The sequence below is a fragment of the Megalopta genalis genome, chromosome 6, assembly GCF_051020955.1.
Source record: "Megalopta genalis isolate 19385.01 chromosome 6, iyMegGena1_principal, whole genome shotgun sequence".
Classification (NCBI taxonomy): domain Eukaryota; kingdom Metazoa; phylum Arthropoda; class Insecta; order Hymenoptera; family Halictidae; genus Megalopta; species Megalopta genalis.
The window spans coordinates 10,454,352-10,470,678 of NC_135018.1; the positions used below are offsets into that span (position 1 = coordinate 10,454,352).

General features: G+C 37.5%; 1 protein-coding gene across 6 annotated transcripts in view; it reads left to right on the forward strand.

The window, feature by feature from the left end:
• The window catches only part of cyc (basic helix-loop-helix ARNT-like protein cyc), a 75,413-nt gene that overhangs the window by 27,695 nt on the left and 31,391 nt on the right, over nt 1–16,327 (forward strand). For 4 of the 6 annotated variants that reach the window (XM_033483057.2, XM_076523324.1, XM_033483056.2 and 1 more), the window contains exon 4: nt 11,605–12,084. In XM_033483057.2, the coding sequence (XP_033338948.1) occupies nt 11,605–12,084 (480 nt within the window). Of the gene's footprint in view, nt 1–7,601; nt 8,068–11,604; nt 12,085–16,327 lie in introns of all 6 variants that reach the window. The other 2 variants (XM_033483059.2, XM_033483058.2) reach the window with 2 other exon arrangements.

Below are 16,327 nucleotides of genomic sequence, written 5' to 3' on the forward strand. Positions count from 1 at the left end.
CTCGTAACTCTAACCATACCTCGTGCACTGTGCTGGATGAGTGCTGGTAGGTTACCTGATCCTAGATAAGACGTTGAAATAGATTCGTTTATCGTTCTGTTTGTTTGGGTGCGTTCGACGAAGAGAGGGTTCACACGGTGAACCCGGACCCGGTCTTTTCCTGACGGAACGAATGCGCCTTCCTGGAAAATCCTTCCATGGTTTCGGTTAGAAGTTGGATGTGTTTGATCCTTGGTGACGCGATGATTCGTGTTTCTTATGCTTCTGTTGATTAAAGTCATCGATTCTTTATCTGTGGTGTGCTGTGCTCGGAAAGATACTCGAAGGTCTTCGTCGTTAGGGTATCACTGGCTGAAGCTCGCCGAATGGCAACCGAAGGTGGCAGTGCGACGTCTCCGTCGGTTTCAGTAATTCCGAGCAGTAACCTGGTGAAGATATATAGTGATAGAGATGTGGGAGATAAGTGATCGATCGTTAACAATCAGTGAATAAATCGGTGAATGAGCCGCTGTCGTGTCGATGAGATCGTGCATCATTTCGCTAGGATAGATCTGCGCGCCTCTGGACCGGGTCTTCCAGTGATTAAGGTACTTCTTCCTAAGTTCTTCATCGACTCACAATTTACTTATCGAGACTGAAGGAAAGTAGTGAGAAATAGTCACACTAAAATATAGTAACGGGGTTTGAAGCTGTCACTGTTTCGAATCGAAGGGTTATCATTTAGCTATGATCTTGGACTGTTAAGATTTATATGAATCGGTGGATCATTTGCAACGTCTGTCATTTTGTGTCCGCCTACGAGCTGTCCGCTCTTTTCTCTTCGTCAAGAATGTTCTTTTCTCCTTCTCGATCTTCTTCTTTTTCTCACTTCTTCTCGTTATTAGACATTTGCTAAATAGTTTAATTTATTTTGTCTCTCTTCTCTTCTTCCGTCAAAAGTATCCTCCTCCGCTCGTTCGCCCTCTTCTTCTACTTCTACGTCCTCCTCTCTATCTTCTTGTCTTTGTAAGATAATCGTTTAACCGTTCCCCTGCAACCGTGATAATGGTCTTTGATCGTTCACTTCTGGTTTGATACGGGCTGACATCATCTTCTTATCAGACTATTGTACTCCAACTATCAATGCTAGTTTTTCTCAGGCGTCCAAGGTGAACCGAGCGAAAACGGCTCTCGCACGATTTTTAGGAAAAGTGCGATTGCTATGACACTAATGAACAAGTAACAGCCGCGAGCGAAGTCTCTTCTACTTTCTGTTATTACAAGGACGACGGTTGCGACGCTTCCCACGAGCTGACTCGTGCATCGGTGCTCCTCTATATCTACCGGTGATTACTCATTTTTCTATTCATTGACCTAGAGTTAGCCAGATAATGGTGGCTACGGTATCAAACATTTTTCACAGTTGAATACTGGATAAGTTACTCGTGCGAAGATAATGAACGCTGATAAGGTTCGCTGCAATTTTAGACTGCAATTCGAGTGAGCTTGAATATTTGTCGATCCACACTGATACTGCAATAATCATTCCGTGGAGGTAGAGTAATGGAGGATCAAATTTCGAATGGAATCAGAATCAATACAAAATAAACATTTCATGAATTATGCTTTATAGCTACCTTTTGGAAAAGATATAAACCACGATGGAAATATCTCGGAAAAGTAGCAATCGCCGTAAATCGTTTCATATTGGAATTCCGGTGGTCTCTAATAATTGCACAATGGGAAAGTGATACTCGTATTAATGTATTCATTAACTTCGGTTGACCTTTTTAACTTATTTCTGACATCTCTGAATCCCCTGAGGCACGCGAGAACTCGAAAATGGCGAGTCGGTAGAGGTCGAGAATGTTTATCAAAATCGGATGGGGTTCCCGTTCATTTAGGAATTCTTGATTACGTCGAGAAAATGTTCGGGATTCTCGAAAGTATTCTGTTTTCGGGAATTAAAATAAAAATTAACAGTAACTTTTAATTAGTAAATGAATCATTTATTACTGATATATTAGATGCGTTATTTTCACTCCATTTTCCAAATTTTATGATATGATTTTCGAAAATCCCGATACTTTGAGAATGTCAATATTTTCGAGAATTATTTTTGACATATTATTTAGCCAGTATTCATATAAGTATCGTTTGAAAAAAAATTCTTAAATTGCGGGCGTTAAGACAAAAAATGTCAGAGTTTTATTCATTGGCGGACTAATGTCAGGTACTAGTAATTACTAGCTCAATGCACAGAAATTTTATCAAGTTATAAATTACGGTGAATAGATTGCTAAGATTTTTTCGCTCGCCGATCCCTAGGATCTTCGACTCCCGACTCTAATTTGCGATTATGAGGCGCGCGACGGAACGCAAGAAGAAGTCGTTGGTAGTTAATGATCATTGCGCAAGGAAAAAGTCAAGTGAAATGTGTTTTTCCGAGCAGGGGAAGATGGTCATTACAAAATTGTAATCGATAATGTTACCACATCGTCGGCGATTCCCGTTAACAAGCAATTCTGCTACTTTGTAATTCATTGTATCACATAAATGATGCATAAATTAGTCGACTACCAGCTGCAAGATGTAATTATTTCAAATTGTATAACAGATACTACAAGCAAAGCTGCTTATCATTTTTTTGTTAGGTTCTACCATGTAATATTATCACGTTTGAAGGTCGAAATGAAAACGAAGTTTCTTTTTCTTTTTTGCAAAACAATAGCCTTTGTTCGATGCAAGCATTAGGTAAATTTCGTTATGCTCACATGTTTATTATAACTAGGTACAGAAAGATGAACTTGCGAAAACAACAATTTCTTATTATATAACAAAATAACTTAATAGAACTTTGATTCAAGCTGTCAAGAAATACGCTATGCTGTCGAATTACAGTCGTATACAAAATCAAAAAAATTTCAAATCGTTTTAACTCCTTGTAAATTCAAGGTTTTAAAAAATTCCTCGCGATCCACTTTGAGGATACGTTTTCTGACTAAGAAAATTTACTTTTCTTATATATCTTGTTAGAGTCTCTTAATATTTTATCAATAATACGTAGATTTCCTGCAATTCGTACAATAATGATCATTAACCCTTTGCACTCGAAGCCATTTTGGCTTGAAAACCCACAAATTTCATTGAATCCAAAATTTCATCCAATTCGGTATATCTCACACACGAAACAAATAAAAAAGTGAGTGTATTTATTCACATCACAGTTACATTTTTAGCAATTTATTAAAAGCGAACAAGTAACGTAAATCTTGTTTCGAATTATATACTATGATAACTTTTGGTAGCATCGCAGAGTCGTCATTCGAGTGCAAAAAGTTGATATTTTATGTTATAATCTGACATAACCCACTGTTTCAAAATTAATTTATACAAGAATTCGTTCAGTGAACCATTGTTCGAATTTATGAGATACAAGAAAGTTATCCATTAAGTTAGTACGATGAATTATACAGTGCCCCACAAAAGTGTTCGTACACTTTTTAAAACGCAATTATTTTTTTAAAACTGGACTAAGGGGCTTGAATTTTTTTTAATAATTTAATACTTTTTTTTAATTTTGCTATTACTTGGAATGACAACAAAAATAAAAAATACTCTCGTTTTTTAACTTTTTTATCTGAGCCTATAACAAAAATTTTAAAAATGCCGTGCTGAAAATTTTATCGAAATCAGTTGACGTTGTTATGAGTTATAACAAATTAAAGATGGCAAAAATCACAATTTTATCACGATTCAGACCAAAAACTGAAAGAAATCTGCAGCTTCTTAAATCTTTCTACGCTTATAGCTCGACTCAGGGTTAACCGATTTCGATAATATTTTCAACCCGCATGTAAGTTATCGAGATCTACGAGAGGCATTTTGAAATTTTTGTTATATGCTCAAATAAAAAAAGTTAAAACTCACGTTCTTTTTACTATTTTTTTTTGTTATTCCAAGTAATAGCAAAATTTAAAAAAAAGAATTTTGATCATCGTCTGGTAGACTAGTCCCGCTATGACCTAAAAAAAAATTTAAGTCCCTTAGTCCAGTTTTAAAAATATTATTGCGTTTTAAAAGGTGTACGAACACTTTTGTGGGCCACTGTATATTCTTCGAGATCTGTTCGACGCGTTAATTGAAGAACGTTAATTTTACACAGTTGGCAGGCATCACGCATTTGACGTCTCTATCACTGAACAATCATGGACCGTACGTGTTCGTCGGAAAGCGTGGAGTTTCGAGGCAACAACTGCCGAATTATTTTGGCGATAATGGTGCACGATCCCTTTCTTCGCGCGATCGACGCAACACGACGCAACCTAATCGGTTCCAAACTGATTGCACCGACGATATGTTATTTTTCGGTTACGTAATCACGAACGCCGCTTTCCTTGGCGAGCGTGGAAAATTTCGCGATACCCGAACACATTTTCGGTTGCATAACAGCGACGAAATTGTAACATTTTCAAACGATCTCAAATTCGTGCATCCGCTAAAAAACATCCACTAAATTGTACATGTAAAGCGTGCCGGAAACAAAGTTCATGTTGAAATTTTCTTGACAATGACACCCAGTGCTGTAACGCTTGCGCCCGTTTAATTTCACACCGACGACGACAGCGCGACGGTAGTATGTCAATGTGAACGATTACTGTGTTTGTACCAAAACATATACATGGGAATGTTATTAACCTTTCGTACCTGTGCTATTGTAAAACTGGCAACAGTTGTACGCTGTCCCCTGTTGCTGCTCCAGATCAATATTTCGGTCGTTTACCTTATTTTACTATTCCACGTCTTCTACACCTGTCTAAACACACAACTTGTGAACGAAACTACAGCCTCGTATCTTTTATGAAATAACAACATTTCTCTTGAATTTCTGCAAGCTGCATTTACGTAAAGTATTGTAGAATCAGACCTGAGTAAAAATATTTCAATTAAAAAATACAAATATTTGCAGATACTATTTCTCTCAACTGTGTTACATATGCTTCATTTGAAATACTAATTTATTTCTGTATTAAATGCAATACTAATTGAAATATTGAATTGATTTTACAAAATATAGTATATATATATAAATATATATATATATATATTATATATTATAAGATATAATATATTATATATTATAATATTGTAATTATAATATAATATATATAATATATAATTATATATTAATAAATATATTAAATAAATATATTCTTTATTGCGTATTATAATGAAACACTTGAATATTGTTCCCATATCATTTTGCCGATCAAGCAACTGCGAGTATGCCGTGACATTCGCGCTTTTTATTTGAAATATTATTTATTGAGCTATTAATTAATTAAGAGAAATATAAGAAAGAGTTGATTTTTCAAAACAATATGTGTTTGTACTTTTTCTATTAGTAAGTAATAGAAATTAATAGAATTTGTAGTTACAGAGATGTGTAAATACACAAGTAAGCTGTATAATGCACCGATTTTATGCTAGCAAAACGAAGTTCAAGCTTTTTGGTAGATGTTCACACATAACAACTGCCATAATTACGCTAATCACAATAAATTAGTGGATTCGTCGAGACGGTCGGCGAAATGTCATAAAAATATAAAATTGTCTGTCAGTCGATGTACGGCTCGCCATAGATCACTTCGATTGTCCTTTCGTTCGTCGTCAATTTGTTAGCCGGCTGTCAACAGGCAAGCGATTGCGACTGTCATGCAGTTGTATCTTCGTAACCACGAGCCACATTGTCTCTTTGAACATTTAATTGCCTTCAGACGAGCGGGCTTGGTTTACTTAAATCTAGGAGGTAGGAACTTTTATTTGCGACTATCGAAACCGGCAGCTAATAAGATTTCACGCGTGCCTGCCAGTGAGCACGCAGTTTGAACACCGACAATTATGTTTACGGACAAAGTAAATTATATTTAACGAGATTCATATTGCTTCGGCAGATTTTTTAACCTGTCAGTTACACTGTCTTCTACGCGCAATTATCGGGTTGCGGACTTTATGCATTTATGGTTAAAACGAGTAGGTGAAGTCTGAAACAGTAGACAGAGATTACAAGGATTTAAGAACATAAGTATATTACTTTTGATTTATGGAAATTATTAACGGGAAGAACAAATTTTTTATTTATTTCTGTTCCATGCAATAGTGTAGTTTGATTCAGCTTTATCTGCAATTGTAGTCGTCTGTTCTGACTGGTAAATCTTCAAAAGAATAAGATCGTTAAAAGTATTGTTGATCCATGTCCCTAAAAAATCTGTTATCTTATAGTGTCAAAATAATTTGACTAAGTGCACAATATCATTGATATGTTATAATTACGGTTTGGATTAAAGGACCTGGGAAAAGTTCAAGTATGTTCGTACAAGATTAAGTGGCTAATATAAAACAAAACCAGGTAATCAGAATTGTCTCTGACAAGGAGCTCCCCTCCTGGTCAATCTACAACGTTGAAACTAAGCACAAAATATTTTCTCCGTATACTAAGTACATCATCGGGCAGTGTATCGTCAGCTTCATTTGCATCAGGATTGCTTCCCACTCATTCTCACAATTTTCCCCTAACCTATTAACAAAATGTATTACTTAAACAGAGTACGCCAAACAAATTCGTGATAGACACGGTCGCAAGTAATTTCCGTTTAATTGACCGGATCATAGCATAATTGGTGTAATTTGTTTATCGTAATCGTCCCGGTGTGATCGTGTCGCAGAGGTGAATAAATGAGACCGGCGTACAAAGGGAGCGTTTATTCGAACCCGATGACAATCAGCGGCCCGTTCAAATACGAGGTCAGCGATTTAGAAAGTCGTGTTTTACATCGTCGCAGACCGCGATGAATAATTACATGACCGTTTACGTAACCGAGCCGCCAGAATCTTATCAAATGCTATAATACGCAAAATCTGCGCACATCGTTTGCTTCAGGGAAATCGTTCGCGTAATTCGCCGATCGAGAATTGCAGTGATCTCCACAACAAAGGCATTTCTTCAGGGTACTCAGGTATCTACTTCCCTTAACAAGAAATGGAACATTAGGAAGCGAGATTTTTGGCAATTTTATTTTTTCGGTGAAATCCGTATCGGCGTGACCGGTGTCACGTGTGCGTGACCACGCTGAATAAGCGTCCGCCAACAGGTGTCAAGCACATGTGAACTCCCTTACATTGTCGTCCGTAGCGTTTTTGACACAGTTCGGCTTCGTCTTCAGCGTATTTTCGATGCGTTTCGTCGTAATTTCCAAGTTACCAGCACGTGAGATGTGTACAGTCGATCGTTTATCCGACACCCAGACGCAATGGTCGATTCCATGGTTCCTTGCTGCTCATTAGCGTGTTCTAAGCATCGAACGTACAAGATTCTTCACTAGAACCCCGATTCGAGTCTCAATCCCAAGACAAGTCTTCGTCTTTGTTTTCATGTTTCCCTTGGTCCTGATAGCAGTCTTGCGTTGAATCACTCTGAATCGCTCTGATCTCGAACGCAACCCTGACCCTGGTCTTGACTTTGATCTTGGTCCTAGTATCTGTGTTGGTCCCGATGTTGGTCGCTCGCGCGTTGCAATCATGTGGTCGGCTCGGCGAAAATCGCTATCCGAATAAAGGAACAGTTGTTTGCGGGTCCGCAGACGAGGGTGGATTACTGTCAGATAGCGGCGGTGTCGTGAAGAATGACGTTGTGGTCGGCGATGGCGCCGACGTGAACAGCTGTGAGGTGCATCAACATCATCAGCAACGTCTCCGTTACTATCGGGACCAGACGCAGCTCGAGTATCATCGGCAGCAATACCAGCAGCGGCAGGAAGAGGAGCTGGAGGACCTGCTGTGCTTTCGTGGACCACCGGACCAGGAGATGGTGGCCCAGGAAATGGCACAGAGTTACACGCAGCTCCTCCATTCGAGTCAAGAGCCGCAGGAGTTCATCTCGCTGGAGGAGCTACAGCCGCGGATCCACCAAGATCACAATAACGCTAGGGGACAGGTGGCCACCGGAATGACGACCACCGGGATTCAACTTTATCAACATCATCAGCATCATCCCACGCGCTGTTATTATAATCTCTCGGCTGTCCAAGAGTAAGTGGAAATCAATGCGTTGTTGTCGTGTTTTATACGTTCGTGTTAGAGGGCGGACAGGTCCAATTTAAGGGTAGAAAGATCGCATGAATGTATGTGTGTTTCTCGATGTCTAGCTTTATAGGTGCTCGTGATTTGGTGTTCCCGACAATGTGTTGTCACGTGTAGCAATAAGAAATCGAAGAGACATTTTTATAGATTGTGTTAACACAGTAGATAATTGATGCACTGTTTAAATCGTTATAATGGATTTATATGGTCTTTTGAAATTTGTGTTATGAATTCTTATGGATAATCTGTACAATATAGTCTATGTTGCGACAATATGGTCGCCGATTGTGCAGAGTCAGTGATTTCCATGAATGATTGAGCATCGTTCGATGAAACTTTCTCGAATACAACTTCTCAAATGAACCCACGCTTCGGATTAATTAGCATCTATTTGCAATTGCGTGTATACCACTGACTTAATTGCATAAATCATATAAATGTTAACACGCCGCGACGGCCACGTTGTTTTCACGTTTTCTCTTCTTCGCGTGAAGCTGTAAGGGGCTTCGCCAAAAATTATACTCACAGCTTTTTTGTAATACTTTTTAGTTCTGGGAGAAAGTAATTTTTCAAAATAAATTACTATATTTTGAAAACAAGATACGACCAAGCCGTTTCGATAAGAACTCAACGATTTTTCATGCTTTGTACAACTGTACTATCAATTGTTATAGCAGTCCTGTACAAATAAAAACACTCATGTCGCCAACTTGAATTTAAATAATAATAAACTCCTTGTTCAGGTGAAAAATATTTAGGATTTTAACATAAATACTTCGTGTAAAAATTCATCCGACCAGTATTTCAATAATCTTAACCGCCGCGGGACTTGGATCAAGAGATGCTATCAATTAATTATTCATTGTAGGTATCGGCTATCTTTTGCATATTCCAATCAAAACACAAAAAATTAAAGTCTACGCAACCATTGAGGATCAATTTATACCTAAGAATATGTTGCACTACCACGACAGTAGCATTTTATGTGAAATGTAATATTTTATCACGGATACGTATTCGCATGTGTGCTCACAATTTCTCAAGAAGAAAACCAACACTTGCTTGACATCGGAAAGTCACTAAAAACAATGGTGACCATTTTGAGGCTTGACAATTGTACGATATTTCTGCCAATAAACGTTCGATTCACTTAAAAAAGGAAAATAATTAATTTCTGCACCTAATCTTGTAGAAATAGTTTCTGCTTCATGTCTGTAGTTCCGATTTGCTTAACAACGATTTTGTCAATGTGTAACACCTTTCGATGGGAGCTCGAAAGTTTGCACAATCGCCAGTCGGTTCTAAATACTAAAGACGCTCTTATGTACAGACCAAAAAAAGGGGGGACTGAAATTTTTGAAATAGACAATTCGAGACACAGAACTACGTACATATCATCGTAGATTCAAGGCCTGATTTCATGCAGTGTTTACAATTGAGGCTTTCGGATGTAGCCGGGTCCTGTTGAAATTAATCTATAAACAAATTCCGCAAACATTAAAGCTACTTCCATCAGGAGTCAAAAAACTCGCTGACATCATCAATGATGACTGCTGACCTTTACGCAAAGTTAACATCGTTCATGTTCAAAGTTACATAACAATATACAGGGTGTTTCATAATTCATGGTAAAAATTGAGTCAGGTAGTTTCTATGGCTGAAAATAAGACGAAAATCAGGAATTTAATTCTAATATCAGTCGAGTATAACTGATCATTATAGACCGCTAATATGATCGTTTTCATGCATAATACAATATCAGGGCTTGTTTACTATCGGGATACAATTGAAGAATACATTGAACACAGGGTACTAAAATAATCAGTCTAGTTTTCGTTCAATTTAGTTTATTTTTAGTCGAGATATTATTCAAACTGCATGTATAAAACCGATATTTAAATTTGATTTTCTCAAAAACGAAGCCTTCCACGCAATATCGTTATTCATGATTTTCGTTTTATTTCCAGCCATAGAATTTACCTGACCTAATTTATACCATAAATTATGAAACACCCTGTATATCGGCTTTTAATATAATAATACATTTAAAGATCAGTTCAGACATGGCCAGTAATATAGCAAAGTGATTATTAAAACAATTTAGTCAAACGGATCCATTTCGATGGGCCAATTGTACTAACCCGGACACTTCTCTATGCATTAAACTATTTAGAAGTAAATACTCTTAATTCTGTGTTAACACTCTAGGATCTAACCGATTCATATTTGTCATAAAATTCACAGAATCCACTGTATGAAGTTCATTACAATGTTTGCAAAAAGTCTGAAGGGCATAATTGCGGACACGATATTCTGAGGTCGTAAAATCGGCCGAGCGATAAAGTAATCATGTTGCGGCTTTTGGGATAACGATTTTAATTTATGACCGGAGTAGGACTCGAAAGAAACTATAGTCAGGACCAGCCATCGCTGAGAAATAAGTCAGATCTGATTTTAAAGGAGTTGGGAAAGGGAAGCATTATAATTCTGAACTACGATCACGAGAGTTCAGAATTATAATGTTCACCCGGTAGATGCGCCACGCTGCTGTACGGAACTCCTGGCGCATGCGTCACCTATTCGCACTTCTTCGAAACTAGATTTGACTTGCTTCTCTGCGAATCTTGGTCAGGATTGTTCGAAGAAATTTTGCACTTGAAAGGAATTAACGAAAAATACGTACCCGTCATCGCGGTCAACGTCGCACTCGCTATCGCTATCGCTACCGCACCGGAACGCGCCATTTTTCCTGAACAATCCCGACCATAGTTTGGAGTCCTAAACCGATCGGAAATCAAAGTCATTACCCCGCGAAAATCGCAAGCACGATTACTTTATAGCCCATCCGGTTTCACGACCTCAGAATATCGTGATCGCGATTGTAAAAACTGTTTGACCACCATTCATAGTCTTGTACTATATGCTAACATCCAAGCTTCCAACGACAATTCCGTGGCGGCAAGGAAAAACGCCGCACGTCACATGTTTTCACTTTCGAGATATTATCGCTTAAATTTCTGATCATTAAATGCTTCATATTACCAGTGTTTTCTTGTTTTCTTTTTTTTATTTGTTGAACCTATCGAATTTGTTTTCATGATATTTTTCTGTTAAGTACGTGAATCTAAACTGAAATTTTTTGAAATTGTGATATGCGACGTTTTTTCTTACAGCCACAGTATTAGGCTAGTGGAGCCAGTTACTACAGGGTGACCAATTATTTGTTTGGTTTGTTTTTGGTTAAAATTTTTCATTCGAGAATGAACAAAATAAAAGAATAAAACAACTTAGTTTTATTCGATAAATATAAAGTCAATTATGCCCGGAAGCGAACCAAAGCCACAGCAATTGGTCATCGCACAGTAACCGGCTCCACTGCCTTATCGTCAAGACAGTGCCAGGTCCCGTTGATTCCTGACGGACCATGCACTCAACGGCGACGGCGAGCGTGTGTCTGATCGATCGGTACACGATTTATTGTTCCAGAAACACCTGTTCCACGGTTTACTTCGGCGATATAGGCGCGGCTTCTGGTGTGGGCGAGGTATCCGCGGTCCCGGCGGGGGGTGGCGATGGTCTCAGCCTGACTCCAACCCCCGCCACCAACGAGACAACAGCCACTACCACCACCACCAACCCGAACACGACCTGCGCTACCACCGTTACTATCGCCGCCACTACCAGCACCATTGCACCAGCCAGTGGGAACGAAAACAGCAACCAGGGGGTCGTAACGGGGGCTGAACCGCCCCAGCCTATGGAGACACCACCGACTATGGTACCCGACCAGGCACCCGCCTCCGGCCATCATCACTACCATCACCGTCATCATCATCATCACCATCACCATCATCATCGTCACAATCAACAACGAAGCGCGTCCACCACTCCGAGCCTTGGCCAGGCCAACACCGATACATCCGACGAGTTCACGCCCGTTCCGAGGAAACGGAAACTCTCATGCCAGTAAGACTGTGTTATTTCACTCACTAACTCGTCGACGGTTGGTCAGTAGGATGGTACTTCGTTAGTTATAAGAGCCACTTTTTGAGATTTTTTGGTCTTACCTTAAATGTATTTTTTTATCCGAAACTTTGAGGGCTGTTTTGACTCATTCAACAGGGTTATGTCAAGATTATGTCAGGGTTATGTCAAGGGTGAAAAAGATGTCAAATATTTTTTAAATTAGTGAGTCTAGATTTCGATATATTCCCCCTTGTCAAATACTGCATCACATTATATATATATATATATTTGACAAGGGGGAATATATCGAAATCTATATATATATTATAAAATCCCTTGCACTATAATATTGTGTCAAACTTGTCTACTTTTTAATTATGAATATTTAAACATTGAAGGAGAGGTTGTCTTTGCACTTTGTGCATAGGGTTAATAATAAATCTTATTATTATTCATCTAAGGCATTGTCGTTCAGGCAGAAACGTTTAACGATATTTTTCAAATAACGAAATACTACTTATGTTCAAAAAGAACATGAAGTCCTTAAAGTTTTTCAGCTTTAGCGCAAATACTTCCAAATTTTGCACACATTTTGTCACCAAGTATCGCGGTGTGGAGGGATAAGACTAGAAAGAATCGTAAATCAAAAAATATGAACCACTCTAATGATCAGTCACGAATGATGTTGATACTTGTTGGGATTCGATTGGACTACCCGGCACAAACGCGATGCACTCAGAAATCGACCAGTATAAGGGCAATTTTCAATTTACAGGCTGAGAGATTTCTTCAACCCTCGCATCACGGACCATGGTTGACCGGTGACCGGGTCCCGCATGACCTATACTAGCATCTATAGCATTTTACTTTAATTGATTTATTTATTTGTCGATTATCGCTAATATCGCCATAATGAAATGCGGTAGGGGATAAAAAACTATTTGTTTTTTTGTATTTGTAATAAATAATTTATCATGTTTCCTTACATGTAATACATAAAGGTCACCGCAGACACGGCCAACGTCATGCGAGGATTAACGTCAAAACCTGCGATAAGCAATGTTCTATTTGTTTATCTGTTACTAAATAGATTCTTCTGTAACCTTTAAACTTAGGTTTTAAAAATATGATTATCTGAGTTATCATGCTTAGGGACTTATACTGAATGGTTTCTGAGGCCTCTATACGCATTGACGTACGCTTAGCAAGCAAAGAACTGAATTGATTCAGATCTCGCACGATTTCTGCTAGAATAAGTGCATGAAAGAATGGGTTTATTCAACATGAAAACATTTTTACAATTGCAACTCGAATTGTTGAAGAGAAAATTAGAAATAGATCACTTTGACTTCTTTCAAATAAGTGTACACCATGTGTCTAATTATTCGAACACATTGTTCCTTCAAAGAGATTTTATTTCAAACTCGATTTAATTATTCCTATTTTGGTGAAATAATTCTGGAATCGAATCTGACGAATCCAGAACTGAAGAACTACACAAGTCTGTTCTTTTGTAAACGATATACCAATTCGTAATGATAAGAGTCCTAGACTAAAAACTTAATGGATGCTTATACAAACTGTTATACACACGTTGCAATAATTTCTTCTAATCGTTTTTTCTTCGGTTTACTTTCATCAGATCGTTTTATTAGTTCATTTACTTTTTAAATTGATAAGTCAGCCATTTTCTATCGAAGTAGAAACGAGTAGTATCATTGAAACGTTGACAGGTGCAAATATAATACTGCCCCTTTTTTTATCCATCGTGTTCCTAACAAAGTCAGTTCCACGGAACGAATGGATGGAAGTCGTACAGCAATCGGTGTATTACATGTTAACCCGGTAGCAGGGTAGAGAACACGTCGGAAACGAAGCCACCTAAATGTATTTGTACATTTCCATCCAGAAATATCTTTCCACCCCGTTGCCATTCCCACGATATTGCCCGTTAAACGACCGCAACTCCCAAGTAATTACCGATCAAGGTGTCGGTTACCCGCTCAAAGGGTTAACTTAATCATTAACGAAACGCCGAAGATTTGTGCTCCCTCGGGATACCGGGCCTCTCGAAATTGCGTTCAGTAATTGGCGGAAACCAGTTGCGTTTGCCATCTTACCTAGAATGTACAAGGAGAATATACAAATTCACATGATGGCCACAAGCGTTAGATCGTTAGTTAAGACACTTTTCTTTGCATTACATTCTTGCTACTTAATTTTTACATCAATTACCACTGATCATCAGTACTGTTAATTTCTTTACTTGTAGATTGGTATCAAGTTTTTTCTCTATTCAGTATCATTACAGCGCCAATAAATTTCTGTTTCTATAATTGTAATTTTATCGCAGACCATAGTTTTGCATTAAAATTTCTGGTGGTTTTGGAGTTAATCTATATTCGAATATCCATTAGGAACCGAACTATTTTAATTTAAGAGAATCATGTCACATTATACTGCACAATAATAACGGTTTAAATAGGATTTTTAGAAACGTTAACATCTATTATAAACAGTTAGTCTTTTTCTACCCTACCGTGATTTTTGCGTCAGGTGCATCGTTTTCTTGATTCCTATTGTTAATTTATAATTTTTTTTCTATGTTTCCAAAAGGGATTCTTTCTTCCGTAAATAAATAAATAAATAAATATTTAAATTTCTGTTGCTATCTATTTTTGTAGATTGTTTTGTAAAAGACACAAGTATGAAGGAAAATTGTCTTTCACTAATGATAAGATTTCCATGTGCCGTAAATGTGTAAAAATTCACAATCTAATTACCAGATCGTAGAATTTGTCAAAAATGAAGCTTCACACAGAAAAAAATGTATCGTTTCAGACTTGGTTGTTCATATAGATTTATCTTTAACAATTTTTGACGTACAAAATACATCTCGTGTATTTAAACAATTCGTTTAGAATTGACGGTCTCGATTGAATACTTTTCGTCAGAGAAGGTCGACGCGGTATACGAAACTTCGGAGAGCAAGAAAAGGCTCGCGACAGCTATGCGCGAGAAAAACTTGGCGAAACTGTGCATAAAAAGGTGTATGTCGCACCCTCGAAAGGGTTGCACGCCAAATAAATTGTTTCGCTTGTACTCACGTTTGGTTTCTCCGTGTTTCGTCGTTTCGAAGCGCGAGCGTAGGTCTTCCTCAATTATTCCGCGGTTTCACGTTACTTCCTGCCTGGCAAATATTTTTGCAACGAATAAGTCTAAAAAAATGTTTACACAATTTGAAATCTGAGGAACATGCATTCTTCCCAACCATAATGATAATAACAATAAAAATAATAAAGTCTAAATGTTGATATGTGAAGTACGTTTTTACTGTATCAGTGGTATATAAAAATAGTTCAATTAAGAAAAACCGATATCTGCAAATATACTATTTGTCTCAACTGTGTTATATATCCTACTTCATTTGAAATAGTAACATTTATTTCTGTAATAACATATAGTTGAAATGCTACAATAGTTTAAATACATTTTACAAATATATAATAGGTATTCAAAATATATATTTTATAATATGAACCTGAAAACCTGAAATAATTGAAATAGATATTTTCTTTACTGTGTATATGTAACGAAACACTTGAATATTATTTCTATGAAAAAAATGAAAATTAATTTCTATGAAATCAAAGATCCCTAGACGTAACACTTAATTTTTTATAAGATTTTGCTCGTAAAACTGAATCTGATGATACCCAGTTTTGGGTGCAGACGGCTTATAGTTTTTGAGATATTTAATGTTAAATTTTGTAGTAACAAGAGAGAGGAAACATTAGGACATTCCCGTAGGTTCTTCTCCCTCGCTCCACCACTCGTGAGCACTTCTCTGACATCCCCGCATTCCCACCCCGCCGCACGGCCCGAAATCCAGCTTATCTTTCTAGCTTCGTTACTAACAACTTTAACATTAAGTATATCTCAATAATTATAAACCGGATATTATAAAAATCCAGTTTTACGAGCTCAACCACTGTGCAAAATCTCACCAAAAATTGAGTATCACGCCTGGGGGACCTCTCTTTGTTAGCTTTTAATTCGGTAACACATTTAACCGATATATTTAGCAAAAGTTTCAGCAACATTTTAACTGAGATTTTCGAAACTTCAAGGGAAAATTCAAGTACTAATTAAATAGGAAAAACTTACTGTTTTCAACAAGTGAAAATATTGGAAATTTAAAAATTTCGCAATTGTAAAAATATCAGACGAAAAAAATTAATGA